The sequence below is a fragment of the Coffea eugenioides genome, chromosome 2 (genome assembly GCF_003713205.1).
Source record: "Coffea eugenioides isolate CCC68of chromosome 2, Ceug_1.0, whole genome shotgun sequence".
In the NCBI taxonomy this organism is placed as follows: Eukaryota; Viridiplantae; Streptophyta; class Magnoliopsida; order Gentianales; family Rubiaceae; genus Coffea; species Coffea eugenioides.
Genome location: NC_040036.1, coordinates 3,060,943 through 3,083,588, shown reverse-complemented (window position 1 = coordinate 3,083,588; position 22,646 = coordinate 3,060,943). Strand labels below are relative to the sequence as shown.

The 22,646-nt window shown below is 37.4% G+C and overlaps 4 protein-coding genes across 5 annotated transcripts; 2 read left to right on the top strand and 2 right to left on the bottom strand.

Moving 5' to 3' along the window:
• The first annotated feature begins 462 nt into the window (after positions 1–462).
• LOC113763468 lies at positions 463–1,762 on the top strand. Its single transcript, XM_027307295.1, has 2 exons — positions 463–1,093; positions 1,187–1,762. The coding sequence occupies exons 1-2, from the start codon at positions 596–598 to the stop codon at positions 1,457–1,459; spliced, it is 771 nt and encodes a 256-aa protein (XP_027163096.1). The 5' UTR covers positions 463–595; the 3' UTR covers positions 1,460–1,762.
• LOC113763467 (ABC transporter B family member 28) lies at positions 1,525–8,566 on the bottom strand. Of its 2 annotated transcripts, none has more exons than XM_027307293.1 (16): positions 8,045–8,566; positions 7,381–7,568; positions 6,999–7,022; positions 6,619–6,720; positions 6,256–6,346; positions 5,715–5,815; positions 5,357–5,407; positions 5,115–5,243; positions 4,822–4,884; positions 4,468–4,747; positions 3,876–4,024; positions 3,689–3,778; positions 3,220–3,354; positions 3,084–3,140; positions 2,952–3,008; positions 1,525–2,512 (listed from the first exon to the last, which is right to left on the bottom strand). In XM_027307293.1, the coding sequence occupies exons 1-16, from the start codon at positions 8,484–8,486 to the stop codon at positions 2,276–2,278; spliced, it is 2,196 nt and encodes a 731-aa protein (XP_027163094.1). In that variant the 5' UTR covers positions 8,487–8,566; the 3' UTR covers positions 1,525–2,275. The 2 variants fall into 2 exon arrangements, with proteins under 2 accessions (XP_027163094.1, XP_027163095.1); XM_027307294.1 differs by having other exon boundaries at positions 8,113–8,188.
• Positions 8,567–10,107: 1,541 nt separating this feature from the next.
• Positions 10,108–15,938, top strand: LOC113760688 (post-GPI attachment to proteins factor 3-like). Its single transcript, XM_027303365.1, has 5 exons — positions 10,108–10,686; positions 12,076–12,334; positions 12,457–12,653; positions 13,331–13,518; positions 15,296–15,938. Exons 1-5 carry the CDS (start codon positions 10,577–10,579, stop codon positions 15,580–15,582), a joined length of 1,041 nt encoding a protein of 346 aa, XP_027159166.1. The 5' UTR covers positions 10,108–10,576; the 3' UTR covers positions 15,583–15,938.
• A 1,761-nt stretch (positions 15,939–17,699) lies between these two features.
• LOC113763730 (dehydration-responsive element-binding protein 1D) lies at positions 17,700–18,872 on the bottom strand. The gene has a single exon (XM_027307640.1). It carries the CDS (start codon positions 18,708–18,710, stop codon positions 18,009–18,011), a length of 702 nt encoding a protein of 233 aa, XP_027163441.1. The 5' UTR covers positions 18,711–18,872; the 3' UTR covers positions 17,700–18,008.
• Between the last annotated feature and the right edge of the window lie 3,774 nt (positions 18,873–22,646).

Genomic DNA, 22,646 nt, shown 5'->3' with positions numbered 1-22,646 from the left:
GGAAAAAACCCGCAATGTCGTTAAATAAATGATTTCGACCAGAAAGCGTAGGCAGCAACGAGAAATTCCTGATTTGCTTACGCTGGACAGGACAGGTACAAGAAGCAATGAGACATTCCTCATTTGCTTGCTCTCTGTTATGTACTATCTGTTGAAGGAGCAAGGACTAATTGAAGTTTCAAGCATTCACGGGGTCGGGCCGGTGTCGCGACGTAGAATTAAAGGGTTCAGAATTTCTTGTTCTTTTCCTGAAAACTGGAATCTGAGCGGTTGATTTTCACCTCAAATAAACAAGAAGGTCCCACTCCTGCCTTTGCCGTTTCTTTGGGGCGGAAGCGGAAAGATAAGATCTCCTCCCAAGTCAGTGGACTAGAATCAGCCTCGTGCATTGCTGGTGTCCTTGCGCTTCCATCAAGTCCTCGGCCCCAGAATTGTTTCTTAATTTTCTGGAATCATATCATTTATAAAAAAAAAAAAAGGAAGAAGAAGAAAATAAGCTTTACACATGAACTCCCTTTCCGCTCTGTAGAGTAATTTCTTCATCTCCATCACCATCCGCTCTATAGAGCTCAACAATCTACCAGGGTTCAAACAAATGGAGTGTCAAATTCACTCCTCAGGTCCTCAACTTACATGCAGAACTTCCCCACGACATAAGCCTAATTATTCAAGTTCATCCTTAGTTCTACCAAAATCTAGAATACACAAGACAACTGTGGTCGCCTCCCAAAAGAACCTAGATAGACAACAACCAATTCCTGCCCCCCAGCTCACTGAATCAAAAGTACCAAGAAGGGACGTGTATAACATCAAATTTGAGACGCTGGCATCTTGCAAACTCGGTATCTCCGTATATCCCGACTTCGAGTACAACGCGGAGCGGGGCAGCGGTAGTGGGATGGGCACAAATAGAAATACCGACCCCAATAAATCCGATGGAGACATTTTTGTTGATTTCGACTTGAATACCCTCTATATTCCACCACTCACAACTGCAACAGCTAGATTCATGGGACTGCCATTGCCACCTTTTCTCAGGATTGATGTTGCTCCAGAGATATTACGGGGAAGCATCAATCAAGAAACGGGCAAGGTAGTCTTCTATGACCCTCTGCTTCTATTGCTTTCCTTTTTGTATTATAATTCGGTAGTTTCCTGAGAATTACTTGGTGCTGTTCTTCTGAAGGTGGAGCTTGAGTTCAAAGCTAGCTTCTGGTTTTCAGTTGGGAAGCTTTATAAAGCTCCACCTTTGCTGGTAGGGACTGTGTTAACATCTGAAGAGTCAGAAGGAACAATCAGAAGTGGAAGAGGTGAGCGCTTAAACGGAGGAGGAAGATGCCGGCTAGTTGGAGTGGCCATGGTTCAACCGATTGACGACTTCTTTATGAATTCATTCCTTGGCCTCCCGACTGAATGCTTTGCCGAGTTGAACGCTATCATCTCAGTTTCCACTAAATAAACAATAATCAACACAAATAAGGCTCTCCACCTATTCGCCTAAGATCAAAACATTATTGTAGCTTTGCCGGAGAAACAATGCAGGATGACTTGCAGAAAGGTTTTGTTTTTGTTTTGGCCCAATTTTAGAATGGTCGCAGCTGTGTCGAGCAAAGTATTCAGACTTGATCTGAAGTGATAAAATATTCATATTTCAATTGCCCACCAACGAAATTCATGGGCATTAGCTATACTCGTTTATGTAGGCATCAAAATCCTCTTGTCATCCAAAATCTCCAAACAGCTATTATAAATAAAGCAAGATTGTGAATATTAGCTGTCCAATATCGAAAGTAGTAATTAGACGTAATTGTGCACAGAACTGACAAGTTGCCGCCGGGAAAAAAAAATCCATATATCATTACTGCATCGAGCATGGAATGAATTCTATATTGACCGTGCTTGTGAATTTTATTTCACATAGCTATTCTAATCTTTAACTCATCCTCTGCTTGATAAGATGCAACCAATGGTTAAAGATAGCAGAACAAATTCCCATTAACCAAAGCAATTAAGTGCTTTTAGAAGAGAGTGCTTTTTTTTTTTTTATATTTAAAGTAATGCAAGTGGAAAGGCTTGAACCCTAGAACTTCTCACTTACATTCTCATCCTTTAAATCACACAACCCCCCCAACCAAAAAACCAAAACCCCCAGAAGAGTGTGCTTGTTAAAGCCTAAAGGAAAAAGAATATATTTTTGAAGGTTCTTCCAAAGACTCACATAATCACGGGCTCTGCAGTTTGAGATGGCAAGGGTTTGATTCTTGCTATTTCACTATCATTCAAATGCAAGTCTCTGGGTGCCAACAAGAGAAGCATATTGGCCTCTCCTACTTAACAGCTCCGAATGCGTCCCTAACTCCGCAATCTTCCCATTAGAACAGAGGGCAATTTGGTTTGCATTCTGAACTGTGCTCAACCTGTGAGCAATAACCAGCGTTGTTCTTCCCTTCATCAGACGGTTCAGAGCACTCTGGACGAGGCGCTCACTAACTGTGTCTAAAGCACTAGTAGCCTGCAGTGCATAAGCATAAACTGATTTATTCAGCACAAGGTAGAGTTAATAGTTCAGAGTAAAACTGTCTATCTTTAAAGCTGAAAGCAGCTGATAATGCAATGTATCTAACAATCCAGGCCAAGTTACTTCCCAATCAAAATGAAAGAGCCCTTTACCATTCTGAGCAATAGCAAACCAATGGATAAGGTTCTTTTGACTGTGAGGCCCTGGGAATCCTAGCATATGGTTTCTCAAATATACAAAAATTGAGTCTGCTCCTGCATATTAAGCCCCTGAGATCCCAAGTTATGGTGGATCAACTTTCTCTTTTGGGCATACAGACCCTTAGACGTCCCAATATTAGTTTGTTAACTGGCCTTGGGGGATGAGTATCTGTTTTCTATACCTTAAGTAAAACACAACACACAATGCATTAGGGATTGGCCTAGAAGCATACCTCATCAAGGATAAGGACTGGGGCATTCTTAAGGAGAGCCCTTGCAATGGCAATTCTCTGCAAATTTGGTGAGGGGTATTCAGTAAAACAACTCTCAAACCATAAGCATACACCAAACCATCTTTTAATTACCTGCCTCTGCCCTCCACTTAGCAGACCCCCACGCTCACCAACTAGAGTGTCGTAACCCTGTCCATTGCATGAATATTTAATACCTAAACAAACTGTGCAAAATTATATAGATAACAAGCATATTCGAAATGACAACCTGTGGCAATGAAATTATAAAATCATGAGCATTTGCAGCTTTGGCTGCCTTTATCACATCATCCTTTGATACATAATCATCTGGGAGGCCATAAGCAATATTTTCACCAACAGACACGGAAAAAAGGACAGGCTCCTGTAGAAAATTGGGTACAAAAATATAACAAGAGATAACTGCATAAGTACGAAATGCTTATGAGTCCGAGTTAGATGTAACATTCAATCTGATTCAACTTATCGCAAGAACCAATCAAAAGTTATCGCTAAAATGTCACCAACCTGTTTTTGGACCCAAACCTTTATGACATTAATTAAGGGTTAAACAAGAGCATGACAATTCAATGACCCACTTGGACCTCTCAAGAGTCATAAGTTGCTGCTATCAAGGGTCACTGTACCAATAATGCTCTATGCTGATTAAACAGAAAATTAGACATAAAAAAGTTGATTCCCAAAAATTAGAAACATACTTGATTTACAATGGAGATAACTCGAGCCCATTCTCTTTTATCAAATGTCCTCAAATCCTCTCCAGCAACAGTTATGCGGCCTCTGCTTGGCTGCAAAATCCAGATATTTGTTTTATCAAATTCTTAATTCAATGATCTGTCACAGGGAACTTACTACCATAAGTACATGAAACATTGAACAGCAGACCTCATAGAAACGTGCCAATAATTGTACTATTGTACTTTTCCCTGCGCCACTCGAGCCCACTAGTGCAGTAACAGTTCCATGTCTTAAACAAAGATTAAGACCATTTAGGACTTCAACATCAGGCCTTAATGGATATGAGAAATGCACATCTGTTGCAAAGCACAATATAAGAATGACCAGTTGTATGAACATTGGTATAAATTCTCAGTTATATGAACATTGGCATGATTTCTGAGTGATACAACTCCTAAATTATGCATCTTTAACCGCAGGAAGAGGTTTGTGATAACTAACATTTCAAAAAGCAGATGAAAAATGGGCAGAAGAAAACTAAAATTCAGGTATGCACAATATACTCAGTATGTTAAACTCAGTTTAACAAGAAAGAAAATTTTTTTAAAAAAATTCGGTTTCATCTTACCAGTAAATCACAACACTAAGCGCAGTCATGAAATTCGCTTATTTATTGAGAATGAGAATTGACCCTAACACCTGATTCCGGAAGTGATAATGATCAATAAAGACTTCACTCCTTTAGCATGAAACATATCTACCCTTGCATGCAGAAGGCTAGATACCATACAGCACATACCTTCAAGACAAATATCACCAGACCCTGCAAGGCTGCGGACGCTGCTAGCTGATTTCAAAGAGGTTGTGTATGGCATATCTAAAGATTGTGTTTGACTTTCAAAACCATTTACTAAGAAAATACCAAATTCTTTATCAGGCATCTTCTTTAGCTTGATGTCTTTATTTAAACCATAGGCAAGGGCCTCGTCAATTTCAGCACCAGATAAAACTGAGTTGATCCTATCTGTAGCAGCGAAGGCTCCACGCAGATCTCCAAACGTGTTCACTAGCCCTTGAACCTTAAAGAACAAAACATTAAATATCTTATCAAGTGTCTTTAACATCAGAAAAGACGTGGATAAAGAGTACTTACAGCGAAAGTCAAGATGAAAGTGTATCCAATGAAAGAAGCCACAGTCCCCACAGTCATTTCGCCCTAATAGAAAGCAGACATTTTTGAATGCTCAGCTCCTAAGAAAAATGAAATCACTAAATAGCCTACAGAATGTCAGACATGGCCACAATCCACATTGCAAACTTTTACTTTTAGAGACCATTGCACAGAGCATATGTACATCTACACTTTCAGGTTATGGACATAAATTCAAGCATAAAGATACTTCCACTGACATACATATTGAGAGTACAAAAGCTCAAAATGCTTACAGCTTTTACTTTGCTTCCTCCGAGACAATATAAGGTTACCAAAGAGACATAAACTGCAATTCTAGTCAGTGATTCGTTAATGGATTTAAAAGTCCCAAGCTTTATGCCACTACTCTCATACTCAAGAACCTGCACAACTAGAAACATATGTTATGTCCATAGAGGGCCAGGTAACATCAGCAGAACAGAATTTCTTGGATATAAGATGGAAAACATGACCCAATACAATGAAAAAAAATAACCTGGCGCCCAAAAAAGGACATTTGACGTTTTTCCCCACCAAATGACCTTACCTGTAAAACCCAAATGCAAACATGCGTTCAATGAAAGAATCATTTGAAAACTGTGACCTACCCAGTCTAAATTTCATAAAACAGATGAAGAAAGTTAAAAGCAAAATCAATGTGAGGCACGAGAAAATATCGTGCGAATATCATGTGCTCTTAAAAAGGATAGGACAGATAATGATGTAGTGATCCAAATATGGTTTGTAAGCTACTAAAACCAGTGACTGACTCATGAATGCTTCAGAAGGGGATACAGAAGTACAAAATCTGCAACAGTCTGAATATAATTTCAGAAAGCTATATGCCAACTTACAGTACGAATAGCTGAAAATGTTTCAGTCACACAATCAGCTATAGATGCTTGAGCCAAAGCATGAGCTTTGAAAACATTGACAGTTGTCCTCTTGTACACAGCTAAAAGACAACAACAGCATCTTACAGGCCAGAAAACATGAAAAGAATATTACTGTCAAGAACTTCTAACAAGTTTCCTCTTTCTTTGGAGATGAAATATAGCATGTCAGGGACCATTTCTAGACTGGATTAACATGCAAACTTATTATCATGTATGGATAAAAGTAAATTGTCATCCATTCACCATACACTCATGTTAATGGCAAACCATCATGAACTGCTTCAGTTATAAGATTTGTCGAGTGCTGCCACCCAGAATATGTTTGCAATAAACCATAAATGTTGTTTATGTTAATTTCTGCTCCAAACAAAAACTAATGTAAAGAGAATCTAGAAGCCTAAGGATCAAGGAATTTTAAGGAAGACAAAAATCAACAACTGCACAAGATTTTCAGAAAAACAACTATGCAGAAGCAACCACTACTTTATATAAGTTTTACCAATGAAAGTAGAAACAAAAATGATTAGAAAGCCAAGGATTGGTGCAAGTTGAGGGGACAGAGCAAACAGTAGGCAGATGGTTCCAGCAACCTGCAAAGAAAAGAGAAAGGTCCAGATACATAAACGATTGCTAAGAAAACTCCGGAAGCAGAAGGAAACTCAGCCTTTTCCAGCTAACAAAAGTACCCTTACCCAAAAAAAACATGTTATAATAAACATCAAGAACTAAAAGACTTTTTTCTCTATTACACAAGAAAGTAAATAAAACATAACTAAAGCAGATCTCTTCAGGAACAAAGCAGCGGAACTATGCAAACAGAAATAATGTAAAGCTCACATTTACATAATGTAGAGTAGCTTGCCTCAGATAGGGCTCTTAAACCACGATCTCTTGATACATTTTCACTTACGATATTCTTTAGTGAACCCAAATCGGATGTCAGCAAAGAAGTTAGTTCACCCACCTACAGGTCTCAAAAAGAGAATTATGAATTAGAAAACTGGCAGACCAGGATGTATAAAGACCGATGAAATAGCAGTTACCACAGAATGAAAAGAAGGCTATTGAGCTGGATTACATGCAATTGCCACAGGTGGAAAAATTAACTTGATATAAAAACATGATGAAATTGAGAAAACAAAACACACTTCTCGACGGGATGAATGCCTAAAATTTTGGTTAAGGCAAAAGGTAATATTTGCCAGCCAAAAATGACAGTTTCAGAGGATTTCATTTGCTTACCTTGTAATGGTCAAAAAACTCCACCTGGAAATGAAGAGAAATTGAAATTGTCAATAAAAGATTAACTAATCTATAATAATGGTCTTGCTCAAGATTTCGCATTTTACCTTCAGTAATAAATGTTGCTTTGTTTTTTGTTTAAAAAGAATATAAAGACTATTAAACATAATCAAAGTTTCTGGAACAGAAGAAGGCCATCAGACTATCATGCGAATTGTAATCTAAGTCTTGAATGCTGCGTAACTGACAAACCAACATTCAGGAACTATTATTTTCCGTTTAACATCACGCATAATTCGTTGAGTGCATGACAATATACAATTAAGCTTAAGATGATGTTGACAGTACTCCAAAACATAGATAAGTAAGACCATGAATTTACCTTCTGAATCAGTACTCGCTGAAATATCTGAGCTCTTAAGCTAGACATAACCTTCTCCCACATGGAATTCATGTTTACAATGAAAATAACCGAGAAAATTGGCTCTAGTGTGTACAGAATTCCAACTTTGCTAAGCAGCTGCCACAGAGGCTCTTGTCTCCTTCCGACAAGCACTTCGAAAAATCTTCCTGGAACAAGACTCTCATTTCTTATATAATAATCGTTGATCAACATTATTATGCTCAGGATTCTTGTATGATTCAAACTGAAACTCTTTACCGAGATTGATAATGGATTAATGGTATGCCAGTATATGGGAATCAAGAAATACTACCTCTCGAGATTGAAGAATAGAATTTCTTGTGAGCAAGTCCACTTATCAGAGTTGGTCCCATTCATTTCTTAAAAGTTACAAGCTACTAATCATAAATGAAAGGAAGTTAATTAGATAAAGCCCCGACTACAACTAGCTGTGTTATCCTGGGCATGGCTGAATTCCAAGAGCATGATCAGGGAAGAAACTAAACTGGGTTTACCTAAGTAGTACAGCCTAAATTAAAACGACAATTGCCACACCATCATCATGTAAAAGTGACAGTAGTATGTTGGGAAATTAAAGATTGAGTGAGGTGAGGAATGAAGAGAATAATCATAGGTAGCATACCGGAATATATGGGCATAGCGAGAGTGCAAGTGGTGCAACCAACAAGAGTAAGAAGGGAAGCCGCCAACCTCAGCTTATGCCGGGAAACCAATCTCCAAAGCAGGCCCCAGCTGACGAGATAGGCCGGCTGAGCTGGCTCCGAAGCCTCCTCCTCTTCCACCTTATATTCGCTGTTCTCGGAAGACACGGAAGCCGGGCCGGAAACGTATGCCGAAGTGATTACCGACTTTAAAAATTGTCGGCCCGATAAGCTTCTTCCTGATTGTTGACGCCAACAAGAAAGTGATGACGAGGATAACGGTGATACAGATAGCTTTTCCCCGAGAACATGACAATCACTACCACTAGTTAATGCTCGTAGCCTTCGTCTGGGGATGTTTTTGTTGTAATTTGCGGCAGTCATGAGGTGGATTAAGGGAGAAGCAGCTGCCGGAATTGCCATGGTCGATCTTTTACTTTCCGCTTCCCTTTCTCTCGGTATAGTTGTATGTGTGGACTGCGGAGTCGCAAGAAGACCCAAGGGTCAGTGGTTACGGTTACCGTTACCGTTACAGCCTTAGTCCAGAGTATTTTAATCAGGCAGTAAATTGTTATCGCGGGTTTTTTTTTTTTTTTTTGCGTGGTGTCAAAATTTTATTTTGTTCAAAAAGGAAATTACTATTTAGATTAGGGTCGACAAAAAGTCGTTCCACGTTAGAACCCAGTTTAATATTTTGTTTTAAGTTTTTTTTGGTGGTTTAGTGAAATATTTGCAAGCAAGTTCAAGCCCACTTTTAACCCCACACCGCTTTTATATACTAAATCTGCATATTTTTACTTTATATTTTAGAAAAGAGAAGATGGCTACTTTTATGTATCACATTGTGAAGTTTCATTTCTTATTTTTTCTATTTGTGTTTGAATACCCTGTTAATCCTTAGTTACATGATAAATATGTTTCATAACTATTTTTTATTTTACATATATTAGATTATAAAATTATTATAATATATTATTTTAAATTTTTAAAAAAAATACTCTATTTGAACACACTCGAACGTAAACCTTAAATTGTTTTTTTTTAACATGTTTATTTTTTTTGACGTCTATAACATTTTAATTGTACTTTACTGCATTCAAAGAATTTCCTACACACTAGCAATACTTGAATGTAACACATTGGTACTTATTTGTGGGAAATTTTGCATAAACAATGTACATGCCAGTGCATTACTAGAACAATTATGAAATTAGATGAGCATCCACTTTAATTTGAAGTCAAAGGTGCTTAAATTTTGGGTTACAAATATTTAAAAAGAATCCTTTGAAGAATCACATAAAATATGTTTTTTATATCTCATTAAAAGTACCCAAAAAAAAAACCCCATAATAATAGAATTAATAGTAACATATTACAATTAAAGGACCAAACACCAAAACTGATGGTATAAATAATAATAAAAAAAATGACTAAAATTAAGATTTGCAAGTGAAAACTGAATTCTGGAGTCTGGCATTTGAATTCATTAAATCAACGAAATGTTAAGTATTTAATTTGATGCATTTGAGTATATATTACACTAAATGACACTAAATCAATAGCTTATCGCTTAGTTTTTTTTAAATAAATTTTATCTAAAAAATTCAATGTCACTTAATCAATTCAAATATTTTATTTTGATTATTTAAACGCATCTGAATATAACAAGATCTTAATTCGTTAAATTTATGGACCGTATTGAATTATCAAACAAGGGCCCAGCCTCAACCTTGGTGGAATAAATTACTTGATACAACTAATATGGGTGGTTTGTTATATTGTATTGAGTACACATGATTTTTTCCAAAAAAAAAAAAAAAAAAAGTACACATGAGTGGTTTCTCTAAGTTGGTGGATTAGTGGTGGTTATTTACTAGTCAAGCTAAAAAGAACAGAAAACCGAAATCCACAATCATTGGATGGGGAGGTTATTAAATGAGTAGAGCCGTAGAGGAGGGTGACATGTGGTTTGATTCTTACCGAGCTTGGCTTCAAGGTCAATGGGAGGCGCCATATTACTACCACTACTTACTGGCGAAGGGGAGTCCACGTGTCGACTGGTGACCCGGCCCGTGTAGTGCTCCTCACGAGATTCTGGTCTACCCTCCCTGTTTTTAGTTAAGAAGCTATTGCTCCATCCCATCTCTCGTAGTAGTCCGCCCCAACTTTGATTGCACTTTTAACTGATTTGATTTGATTGAATCATTCATCAGAACCTCAAGAAACTCGAACCCTTTTGTGGTGTTCCCTGTTGCTTTGATTCGATGGGCTAGTACAATCATCAGCGTCTAATAATATAAGTTGTCATATCATCTTTGGCTGGAGCTGCTGCTGCTGCTGCTGCTTATTCATTCGTTCGTCCAATCAATCAATCAATCCAATACAATCCCACATGCAAATCTTCCACTCCCGAGTCCCATCCATTCATCTGTGGAATTCTCTTTTCCTGCTTCGCTTTTGACTTTCTAGTGAGTCACTATATATCTTCCCGGACCAGTCGCCAGTCAGAGGCGATGATGGCATCGATACGATGTCGTCGCTTGCCTGTCTTATTATTTTTGTCTTTTTCCTCCATTCTTGGAGTTACCGACGCTAGCGCCGGGGATGCTGATCCGATTTACGGGTATAATTCTCAGCTAACCTTTTTTTTCGTCTCTATACTGCTCCCCCAATCTTTTCCTTCAACTAAATCACATATTCCCTCCCCCACCACCACCCCCCCCCCCAACTCTGTGTTTCTCAAGGTTCAAATTTTGGTTTAGATATCAGTTATTTGGCATGAGCTTGGAAGTTTGCTTAGAAATGATTCGTGCTTTTGTTTTTGCATTCTTCTTGGTTAAATTTTTGTTGGAAAGAGTTTGTCTGCCTCGAGAGGCATAGAAATTTCTGGGCAAACTGAGCTCAAGAAGTAGCTCTTGTTGCCATAAGTTCTACGATTTATATACTCTGGACTTCTATCTGGTTTCTCTGGAAGATGTGATTTCTGCCTCCAGTGAGTGACCCAGAAAAGTTGGGCTCTCAGTCTTTGTTCTGACCCATGAAATCTCTCAGGTCTGTAATTAGCTGTTAGGGTTGGACTCAGAAATTTGGCATTGTACAACTCCAAACTACATAAATACCAGCTCCAATTCTGATGGAGAAGCAAACATAGCCTAAGATGAATGTTCAGTTGCTTTCAACAGTTGAAATCTTTTGGCTGATTTGTTATACTTTGTTGTGGATGATCGATTTACATGGCTAGACTTTCCCGGTTTGCACATTTTATGAAATAATTTGAGGGTACAGTGGAGCTGGAATATGTTTTACTATGACGAGCTATATTAAGATTGGATTAGGTGGTAGTGTATATTTTGGGAAGGAGTCTTGCAGAGTTGATAATCATAGTAAAATTTTGGTTTCAGAGTTTCATTTGAAGCTGTAGACCCTGAAATTGTTGTTGGTTGATGTATTCTTGTATGCCACTTCATTCTCTTTCAGCTCATATTTTCTGACGATATGCTGGCCTGAAATTTTCTTGGTCATAGAAAAGTAGATGAATGCCTGATAATGCAGGGACATCCTTTCATACAGCTCCAACTTCGTGAGTTAAGCACGGATATGTTGTCCCAATCACTATAAAATTGTGTAACTGCATCTGGACCCTTGATTGATATAAAATCTTTCTGTTTCTATTTTACTCATTTTTAGCTCAATATTATTCAGTAAATGAGCTAGGGAGAATACTGAAACGGGTCAATAAAATGTGTTTGGCAAAACTCTGGGTATAAAACTTAGCTTTGAAATGGAAGTCATGTAAAAAGGAGTATTTATCTTCAATTAAATTGGTTAAATGATGTTGATACGCTTTGTTGTACGCAAAGATTGAAGTGTTGGGTCTACTGATAGTTGGATATAACGTTTTGGGCTGGCCTCTATAAAATTGAGAATTCATTTGTACATTTATTTTCTCACACTAATTATTGTCTTCTTGGAACTTATGCAATTTGGCACACTCAATTTGCTGCCCTGCCAGAGCTTGTGTTGAACAATGTGAGAAGACTGGATGCGTGGGTGGAAAATGCTTTCAGCACTGTAATTTTTCCAATGGTAACTCCATTGATGGTCCATGGTATCTCCAGGAGCCACTTTATTTAAGGTGGAAAAGATGGGACTGCCAAAGTGACTGCAGATACCAATGCATGCTTGCCAGAGAAGAAGAAAGGAAAGAGCTTGGTTACAAGCCCGTGAAATATCATGGGAAATGGCCTTTCCGTCGTGTGTACGGAATCCAGGTTTGTAACTGATATTCCAAGGAAACTAATTTTCATTGTTGATCAAAAGCTAGTAATCATTCCTTGTATTGGTTTTTGCTCAATGCTTTGTGCATCTCAAATCATGATCTTCTATTTCTCAGGAACCTGTTTCTGTGGCATTATCTGTCCTTAATCTTGCAATACAGTTCCATGGCTGGGTTTCATTTTTCATCCTTGTAAATTACAAGCTACCTTTTAGCCCAAGCAAAAAGACATACTATGAGTACACTGGCTTGTGGCATATCTACGCAATGTTGGCAATGAACTCCTGGTTCTGGAATGCTGTTTTTCACAGTCGGTGAGCATTGTCTCTCTTTTGCTTCATTCTGTGATGTGAGATGTGCTAATTTCAGATGATTTGGTATTGTATATGGTGGATGATCTGGGTTTAGGCCCAATTTCAAGGAAAGACTGCTTTTGCTTTTGTTGTAACAGTGTGGATAGAATGTCTTGTGGCCTTCTTAATACTAGAGGGACCAAAATCAACTTCAGTGATACTTGGGACAAATATTTCTCCTGTCCATGTTCTGTTGCTAATACCATATCTTCGTTATCCAGCTCAACTCTAAAGAGGGACAAACAGAGACCTTGTGATGGATCATGTGTTTTAGCAGATTGTAGCCCCCTAGCCCCTCCCTCCCCTCTTGGGCCCACGTGGTACATTTGAACAGCCTTGCTTTACAAGCAAATGATAAAAGAAGAAAGAACATCATGAAAAGAACAGAAACTTTTCTAGTAATACCTCGCAATTTTTGATGCTCTTTCTCATCCTTCTATATACCTGTACTGTTATACTCCACATGTTCAAAATCTCCTTTTTCTTCGAGCAATGGCTCAAGAAAACATCTATCTTTAGACCAGGGTGACGTTGTTTGTGGGTATTTGGTCTATCAGCATGTAATATCCATTTAACTTCTTGTCTTCTATTGCTAACCTTTGGATTTTGGGGTGTCAATCATCTGTAATTGTTTGCAGTGATGTGGAGTTAACAGAGAAGCTGGACTACTCATCTGCTGTGGCATTACTTGGATATTCTCTTCTTTTGGCTATATTGCGAGTTTTCAATATCAGAGATGAGGCTGCCAGGGTGATGGTTGCTGCACCTGTTATTGCTTTTCTGACAACCCATATCTTGTATTTGAACATTTATCAGCTTGACTATGGTAAGTGCACTTTCAGCAAGCTTCACCTGAACTACAAATTACAAAAATGCCATCTTGCCTTTCATTCTATGTAATATGGTGGTAACAACCAAAACATGTTAAACTGCATTTTGGATATCCTTCATGGACTTATCATTATCTACTTGCTTTTCCATTGTTGGTCCTGTTTAAGCATAGTCCTAAAGGTGAGGACAAAATAAAACATGATGGGGGGTGTTATTTTTAAGCTGTTAACTACAGATAATCACAGATCAGAGAGTAATATTCTTCAAGTCCTTGGAATGTCCATGCAAAGTATTGTAATCAAACCATCAAAAACATACTGGAAAATTACCAGATTCGTTGGGCATTCTGGAGCATGTGCAAACCACTTATAGAGCCACAGAATATATTCAAGTACCATGATAAACATCTCATTTTCATATTAATAAACGGAGCTCGACTTGAAGTTGTCGGTTTTCATTTTCAAACTATGTAATCATTTGTGAACATTTTCAGGGATAATGGCTTTGTCCGCATAATTATGTTTTTTTCCTTTTGTAGATATCTTTTGGTATATCAATGTCAAATAGGATGGGTGCATAAATAAATTTATCTTCAAGTAAAGGCAGAAATAAAAGTTTTGCTCCCTGTTTTTGACTCCTTGTCACCTTTAACACATTGGGTACCTGTTGTATCTGTAATGTGTCATTTTATGTGTTGAGTTACTTTAAAATTTAACAAAATAAAAATCGTAGGCACCTCAATTGCGAGTAATGAAAAGGACAAAGGTACTTGAAAACACAATGGACAAGATGTCTTCCAATTGAAACATGAGGGGACCAAGTTCAGAGTTCTGCTATACGTATGGAACTGATGAAAGAGTTTTCATACAAGTATGTTTTGAACCAAACAAACATTACTTGTGTCATATAATCCTTGTGCTCTTTCATCTCACATGACTTTGTCCAGTTCAAGCATATTGTCTTGGGAAACATTTGTCCAGTTCCAGTTCAAGCATACTTGATCCAATTCAAGCATATAATGATACATTTGGAAATTTGGTTTAAATATATATCCCGTGGTTGTCCTATTGATTTTATTTTCTAAATTTGGAGTTAGTAAGGAATGACAACAATCAAAATGAATTGAATTGGATCAAGTACTAAAATTTTTCTGTCTTTTTTATGTGTGCATGAGTAGAACACAATGCGTAATAACAGATGTCTAAATATCGGGAGGAGGAGGTAATTAAATGCGTGCTCATGTTTGATTGAGCTTTGTTGAGGTTTAACACCTGCACGTCTGCATGCTTTCATTTTTGTCTTCCTCTTGTGCCTTTCCACCAAGAATTTGGCTTTACTGTTATCTTTGACTTCAAATCGGAGATCTGGGATATTGCTTTTGCTCCGTGCCAATAGAATCATTCGAATGAAAGGCCAATTTTTTCCTTAAAGATAGTATTAACAAGTTCCTACAGGGCTCTAGAGTAGCTGAATATGAGATAAGTGCATCAGGTTTCTGGCCTATTTTTGCTGTCATCTAATGTCAATTTCATATGGAGCTGAATCTCATAGTGTGCAACTTTATATGCCTTCTTGCTTACATTTTTAACAATGTCCGTCAACGATATGCTGGTAATTTACTTGGCCTTACCAACTGCTGCAGCTGGATATGTATGTCCTAGTCACTTAACAAGAGATAGAAAAGAATAAGCTGCAGAAATCAAATTGTTGAATCAAAGTTTTTTGTTGTTATATGAGCTGGAGACCTAATTAACCTGTTCGTTCTGTTGCAGGCTTGAACATGAAAGTTTGTGTGGCCTTGGGAGTTACGCAGCTACTGTTGTGGGCTGTATGGGCAAGTGTTAGTCAACATCCTTCCCGCTGGAAGTTGTGGCTGGTGGTGGCTGGTGGAGCTATTGGCATGCTTTTGGAGATATTTGACTTCCCTCCTTACTGGGGATTTGTTGATGCCCATGCTCTTTGGCATGCCACCACCATTCCGCTCACCTACCTTTGGTGGAGTTTTGCTAAAGATGACAGCGAGTTCAGGACATCGATTCTCGTGAAGAAGATAAAGTAGAGCATTGGAAGGCATATCCTCAGTGGCTAATATATTGTATCGATATACGACCTGCTCAGTTTTTCTGTTTAATCCTTCAAAGATGTCTTCCTTTTTTGCTTGCATTCTAGCAATTCTCTGAAATGCTTATCGATGCAAGTTTCTTTGCTTTGAATTTCAGTAGATTAATGTAAAAGATGCATTGTTTTTTTCCACGTGGATATGTAATGGGGTTGTAATTGCTTTATTTAAAAGTGCAGTTTTGTTATGTTCCTCTTGTAACTGTTGCTGCCTCAGAGAAACCTTTAATTTAGTCATGCATCACACTCGCTTTTAAAACCGAGTGCTGGCTAGTGAATGCTGAAAATCTTTTTGTCCTTTATTCGGGGTAAGAACCGAATGTTGATCCGAACGACTTGTTGCATTCACAATATTTTTGCACATACTGTAACTCTTTAAATCCAACCATCGGCTGCAGGATTCGAATCTTGAACCTGACAGCGAAAAAAGATTCTAAAATTGTAACTTATATTAGTTTTCCTTTTTTTTGTTTGTTTTGTTTTCAGGGGATTTGGGTAAAACGACCATTTGCAATAGTCATCTGGCATCTGCTATGTACGAGAAGAAATCTAAAAGAGGGCTACACAAGCTTTTGTTGTCATTGGTATATGTAAGAAAAACAGAAGTTGCATTTCCAGATTGCAATTATTTCTATACGGGATAGATCAGAAAATAGTCGGGCTGCCACTGGAAACACTAAATCCAAACTCCTCCCAGCGATAGAAAGGATTGATCATCGTTCCATGAAGCTTGAATATGTCTTTATTTGGCACGAACGGTATATAGCTGCCCATACAAGACAGCCCTTCTTCTAGTTCTGACCTGGGATCGACATTTATGAATCTTATTGGGATATCATCTCATTCCACATACTGATTTCGTTTGCTCTGTCTTGGCTGAAGAGTTTGGGCTTTGGAAGTATTGCCAGGACTGTGTAAATCTCCCTTTTGTTTTCTCATTTTTTAAAATCAATTTTGGTAAGTATCTATGCATGTATGAAATATGAGGGGCTCCTCTATGGCTATGACTGTAAGGGGGTGCTTGGATCAAGTTTCGGAATTGAGATTGTAATCGTATATCCTGCATTTTTTTTTTTCACTGAAGTGAGTAAACCTAAAAACCCTGGATTTCAGTATTTAGGGGGTGTTTAGGCCGCATTCTGGATTCTGAATCGGAGTTGGAATGAAAAATTCCACCATTCAGGGTCTGTTTGGTTGGGAGTAAAATGTTTTCCTTGGGAAAATATTTTCCATGGATGTAATTTTTCAGGAAAATCATTTTTCTTTCATCATTTTCAGGTGTTTGGTTAGCCTATTGAAAATATTTTCTTACTTCATTTTCTGGTGTTTGTTTAACTTTTGAAATATTTTCACTTTTACCTCTATTTTTACTTTCTACACATTATAACCACATACTTCTTCCCATGCAAAATAAAAAAATTTATCTCATTGTTTAACTTTAAAAAAATCTTAGAGAAATGTATATATGAATAAAAAATGTCTCCTTAAGCAATAAACAAATTGCTAGCCATTCATTGTCAAATATCAATCACACGCAATATTTATTGTGACATATATCTTGCATTCTCATTGCAGAAAACTTCTCTGGATAGAATGTCCTTATTATACATAATTAATTACTAGAATAGGATGAACAGGGTAAGCCCTTTTTTTGATTTTGAACATACTACAAGTTTTGAAAGTTTGACAGATACCTTTATCAGGCGGGATGCGTGCATTTCGGAAAACAACTTCAATAAGTTTGGAAGGGAAGTTGTTTTCCATAAGATGAGTAAAAATCTTTTACACAGTAAAATATTTTCAGTAACTTTTGTGCAACCAAACATAAGAAATTAGAAAAATATTTTCCTGAAAAAGATTTTCATCCGAAACAAACAGACCCTCAGGATCGACTTTCCTCGTTCTCTCTCGTCTGTTTGCTTTGGAACTGGAATGAGTATTGTACTACTAACGTTTCTCATCAATTTGAAACCCCCCTTATAACTAGGGAATAACAAAGAACGAAATTCAACACTTTCTGACTGACTGTAGCAATTGAAATAATACCACACTTTCACATCACGAACATTCATTCACACACCAGTACCTGTCATCAGGCAAATGGTGGTAATCTTTCATTACTTTCACACTTACATAGAACAACAAGAAGTGCTCTCTTGGCAGTAGTTATTTAACTAACTGTACAACCTACTCTTACTTTTGTTTTGTACATTGCGTTCCACACTATCCGTACAGGTCCCCAAAAACTGCAGTACGGAATAGATAATTTACTACGCAGTTCGTAGCAAGCTAGTAGTCTAGTACTAGCAAAAAGTACTACTACTACGATCCACCAACTACAGAGTACTTCTACATATCACCAGTAAATCAAATCGAATAGCTCCATAGAAACATATCAGCATTAGCTTCAAGTTCGAGGTCATCCCCAACTCCACATTGGGGTGGAGGCAGCATCAATCCTTCTGCCATATTGGCAATCAAGCCAGGCATGCCAAAAACCGCATCCTCATCCATGAAGAAAACATTTTCCGGGAATGCCACTGATCCACATTCCTCTTTATTAGCATCATCACCAAAGGCAACTGATGATACCCCATCACACGACTCCGACGGCCTAAAGGCCTCAGCGGCCTCGGCGGCAGCCTTCTGAATGTGCTTAGGCTCGGGGGATTCCGGAACGGGCAGCCTCCAAGCAGAGTCAGCAAAGTTCAGACAAGCAGAGCGGCCTCTGAGGGCAATAGCCGCCACGTCATGAGCTCTAGCAGCCATTTCCGCAGTGGGGAATGTGCCCAGCCATATCCTTGATTTCTTGTTGGGTTCTCTGACTTCACAGACCCACTTGCCAGAGTTCCTTCTCCTGATGCCCCTGTACACGGGATGCCTGGTTTCGCGAAACTTTTTCCTGCCTGCACGTTTCTTGGGATTATTGGAAGCTAAGAGCACTTCTTCGTCCGAGTAATTGGCTTTGCAGGCATTGACTACGTTGTCCGAAGTTGATGAAGAATCTGGAAAATCAGGGGATGATGGATTAGGAATTGGGTCGGAGTAGCATATTGAGAAATGGTTCATTCTTGAAAAAATAGTAGTAGTAGTGGACAGTGCGGAGTTAATTCAACTGAAAGTTAAAGGCTGAAGTAAGGAATCGTACGACTTGGTGTTGTGAAACTCAAAAGAGGGTATATATATAATGCAGATTAATTGAAATGATGGTTGAATTGACTGGAATGTATGATATGATATGAAATATTTGATGACTGTTTTGATGACGATGATGATGATGAGCTAGTTTGTATAGAAACTTGGCGGGTTTCGAGAGGGGGTGGGGTGAATGATTGAACGCTCAAGAGACGCGAACGCGGAACGGTGATAAGTAGCCAGCCAGGCTGGGGGCCGGGGAGCGGGATTTTGATAGTTTCTAGTTAGCCCAAGTGGGAGCAGTCAACTTTTAAGGCAGGAAAGAAAGTGGATTTCTTCCGACTCGAAGCTGTCTTCGGGCCCCAAGTTGTACTTTGTTTCACAGTAGTATTAAGGTTCGAGGCATGGTGTATTTGACACGTGCTCTGATGTAACGCAGCAACTTGGCTGCTGGAGCCAGGTGGAGGAGGGGATTTGACTCTTCTGAGCTGGAAGGATTAGGGCCCCCTCATTTCGCTAGTTTTATAATCTTTGATCCTTTCGTGGATATCTCTTGACCTTTTCTTTCTGTGAGGACGTCAAATTCCTTATTGCCTCTTTTTTTTTTTTCCTCGTCTGTTTGACATGTAAGAAAATTGAGCCAACTGATCACTTTTAACTTCAGACAAAGCCTGGAATTAATAGAAAGTGACAATCTTGAGGAGTACTCTATCTTAGCTAAATAATTAATAAATAAATTTTATATACACCGTCACTATTGAATGCATGATCCATGTACAAAATTTGAATTTCAAATACAAATTATGTGTCATGCATCAAATGATGAAAATATATACACTGTCAGTGTATAGATATTAATTCATAATTAATATGAAATATTCTTGGATCGGAAGCTCATTTGAACTAAAAAAACTTAATTGTATTGTGACATTATTTGGGGGACAAACAACTTGGTAAAATACTCGGATAATTTATTTATCTTTTAAAGTATGAAAAAAAAAAAAACAGAACCAAGTTGTTCTCTTTATAGTACTACTAATGATTCTTATGGCTTTTTACCAGCGGTTGCTTCTTTTTTTTTTTTTTTGTTGGTGGAAAGGCAATAATTGATTACGAACTATTCAACAAAGCTACAGGGCAACTAGCCAGAGCATAGAGGTGTCCTTCTATTTCCTAATTTCCGTTCTGGCCTTTGGGAGACACAACGCAAGAAACAAAATTGCCTTTTTGAAATGACGTCATGATAGATGACCCGGTTCTCAGTACACGGTTGACAGTTAATACCGGTGGTTTTCCCGCGGAAACGCGTGAACCACGTGCTGAATGGGTAAAATGGGTAGCACTCAACAACGTGCCGCTTACTAGGAGTGGTATGGTTGTCCGTCCCCACTTCCATATTCAGTGATCTCATTCCTCCGCTAGTCAGTAGTCACTACTGTAACAAAAGTCAGAAACCGGAGAAAGCCAGAGAGGAAGGTAACCAGGAAACTCGAACCGGATTGTCCTCTTCATAGCCTTCTTTTTCTTCTTCTTCTTCTACTTCTTCAGCTGTTGGTATTACTTTTTGTCAACATTGAGTACAACGTTGCATTAATGGCCCCAATTCCGTGTTTTGTCTTTCTCATACGAGATCCCTTTCTACTAATTAATAGTGGAAGCAGCTGGATCCAGTGAACTTGTAACCTATCCATTCCTACTGAAAGCGCCACAGCCGCCTGTTTCTTGCCAGGATTGCATCCGATTGCGGTGGCCCCTGAGTTCCAGTCAAGGTTTGGATTAAGTCTTTAAGAAGTAGTACACAATATCTGATTTCCAGCATGTGAAGGAATTAAAAGATCCGACCAAAAGGAGAAAAACAAAAAATGGCGAGACGGAATTAGAAGATGGAGTATAAAAAATGCCCCACCAAAAGTCTAGTGGATGGAGCTAAGGGGAAAAAGGAAAAACTTTTTTTCTTATAACATGACCAGAATTAATTCTCAAGAGAGCTGCAGATGATGCTGCTGAGTGCGTTATGACTCCAAACTAAAGCTTGTTTGGATTGTGATTTTTTACAGAAAATTTTTTATATTTTTCATGAACATATTTTATAATTACGTTTTTACCTTATGTTTTTTTTTCTTTTTATAAAAAATCCTAAAAATAGCAATTTAAATACGTTCTAAAGCTTTGCTTTGACAAGTGTACAATATGTTCACGTATATATATATATATATATTTATCTCTCAAGCTTTGATTCAACGTTTTTTAATTTTTTTTTAATAATGGTGGGGCGAAATTTAAATAACGGGGAGAAGAAAAGAAGATTGAACCTAAAATCTTTAGGTCCTAAAGCCTCAATTATGCTTGGCAATTGGGCGGGATTGATATTGGATTTTCACTTAAATGTATTATACCCAACCCGTCCAATGTTATATTGGGTTGGGTCATATTGGGTGATCTTAAACCCATGACCCAACATATTAATTAATACATTTTGATATATAAACTTTTTTGCATATATTTTAACATACAAAAAGATTTTTTTCACAAACATATACACATTTTCGCATACATAAATGTATTTTCACACACTAACACACTTTCACACACAAACACACACTCACTTCTTAAATTTCTTAGAAACACATCATAAATAGAATAATATTTTATTATGAATTTTAGATAATAAATTGTACATTTAAATAGATTAGTTTAAAAAAATTGTTTACGTTATACTTTTTAATACTACTAATTGATTGAAACTTATTTTTGTGACAACTTATTAACATTTTTACTATTCATATATGCTTTTATTGTAAGTTGTAATACTCTCTGTATTCAAATTATTGAATGCTAGATTATATTATGCTTGAAAATTTAAGTAAGAGACATATAATTTGTTGTATTATAATATTGATGAGGAATTATTAACGATGAAATACAACAAGTTAGAAAGAAGTAAAAGAATGCAATTAGAACAAATTTAAAACTTTATTCTATGTAAACGAAATATTAACAAACAGAAGCAAGTCGTAACTTGAGAACAACCACCAAAAAACTAAAAAAAAAAGGAGGAAAATAACATACTCTTAAAAGGCATAATAAATTATTATAGAAGCTAAGCAAATATAACTATTGTTGTAAAAGTAAAATAAGCATGAGTTTTTATTTCAATTTTCTTTTTTCTTTTAAATTAAAATTAAAAAAATGATTGAAAACACACACATATATATATATATATATATATATGAGAATTTTGAATACAAATTGGCCAATGAATTATTAACACATATCCAAATGCAAGTAGTTGGACATATGCATATTGAATCTTGTATTTATTGTTTTGAATTACTTTTAAATAAGTTGGATATTAAGTGTCCAAATAAAAAATTCAACCAGCCCAATAAATAAATTGGATTTTTCTTACCCAACCCAATAAAATCCATAACTCAATTGAACCAACCTATCATTTAAAATTAATGGACAGGTTGTTGGGTTTTGAGCATTTTTTTACCTGCTCTAGTCTCAATCTTATTTACTAAGGCAGGGCTTTGATTCAATATATTTATTTTTTACCCGCGAACGAAATCAATTCATTAACTGCTCTCCTTCTTCACGATAGGGCAAAATGACAGTGGGCTTTATTTTATTAATACTATAGCATATTCACATGGCCCCTGCACAGGGAGGAAATACATAAAATTTAGTTATTTTTATTCTTCATAATCCTTTTGCATCGATCGAAAGATCATCTTTGAACTTATAAATATCTGTTCCCGTTTGTCGCTTTTACAACTCATTCCATGCCCTCGACCATAGTGGAAATAGATATGATTTTTGTCCTACTTTTCGCCGGATTCGGACCAGTTACCACGCATTACAATACCT

What these genes read in the sequence shown, in the direction of transcription:
- LOC113763468 (XM_027307295.1), top strand. Translation starts at nt 596, where the DNA reads ATGGAGTGTCAAATTCACTCCTCAGGTCCTCAACTTACATGCAGAACT. An exon ending in TCAATCAAGAAACGGGCAAG is followed by an intron (nt 1,094 to 1,186) that starts GTAGTCTTCTAT and finishes GTTCTTCTGAAG; the next exon opens with GTGGAGCTTGAGTTCAAAGC.
- LOC113763467 (XM_027307293.1), bottom strand. Translation starts at nt 8,486, where the DNA reads ATGGCAATTCCGGCAGCTGCTTCTCCCTTAATCCACCTCATGACTGCC. An exon ending in CGCTATGCCCATATATTCCG is followed by an intron (nt 7,569 to 8,044) that starts GTATGCTACCTA and finishes GTCTTGTTCCAG; the next exon opens with GAAGATTTTTCGAAGTGCTT. An exon ending in TTATCTCCATTGTAAATCAA is followed by an intron (nt 3,355 to 3,688) that starts GTATGTTTCTAA and finishes AATTTTCTACAG; the next exon opens with GAGCCTGTCCTTTTTTCCGT.
- LOC113760688 (XM_027303365.1), top strand. Translation starts at nt 10,577, where the DNA reads ATGATGGCATCGATACGATGTCGTCGCTTGCCTGTCTTATTATTTTTG. An exon ending in GTCGTGTGTACGGAATCCAG is followed by an intron (nt 12,335 to 12,456) that starts GTTTGTAACTGA and finishes TCTATTTCTCAG; the next exon opens with GAACCTGTTTCTGTGGCATT. An exon ending in AATGCTGTTTTTCACAGTCG is followed by an intron (nt 12,654 to 13,330) that starts GTGAGCATTGTC and finishes AATTGTTTGCAG; the next exon opens with TGATGTGGAGTTAACAGAGA.
- LOC113763730 (XM_027307640.1), bottom strand. Translation starts at nt 18,710, where the DNA reads ATGAACCATTTCTCAATATGCTACTCCGACCCAATTCCTAATCCATCA.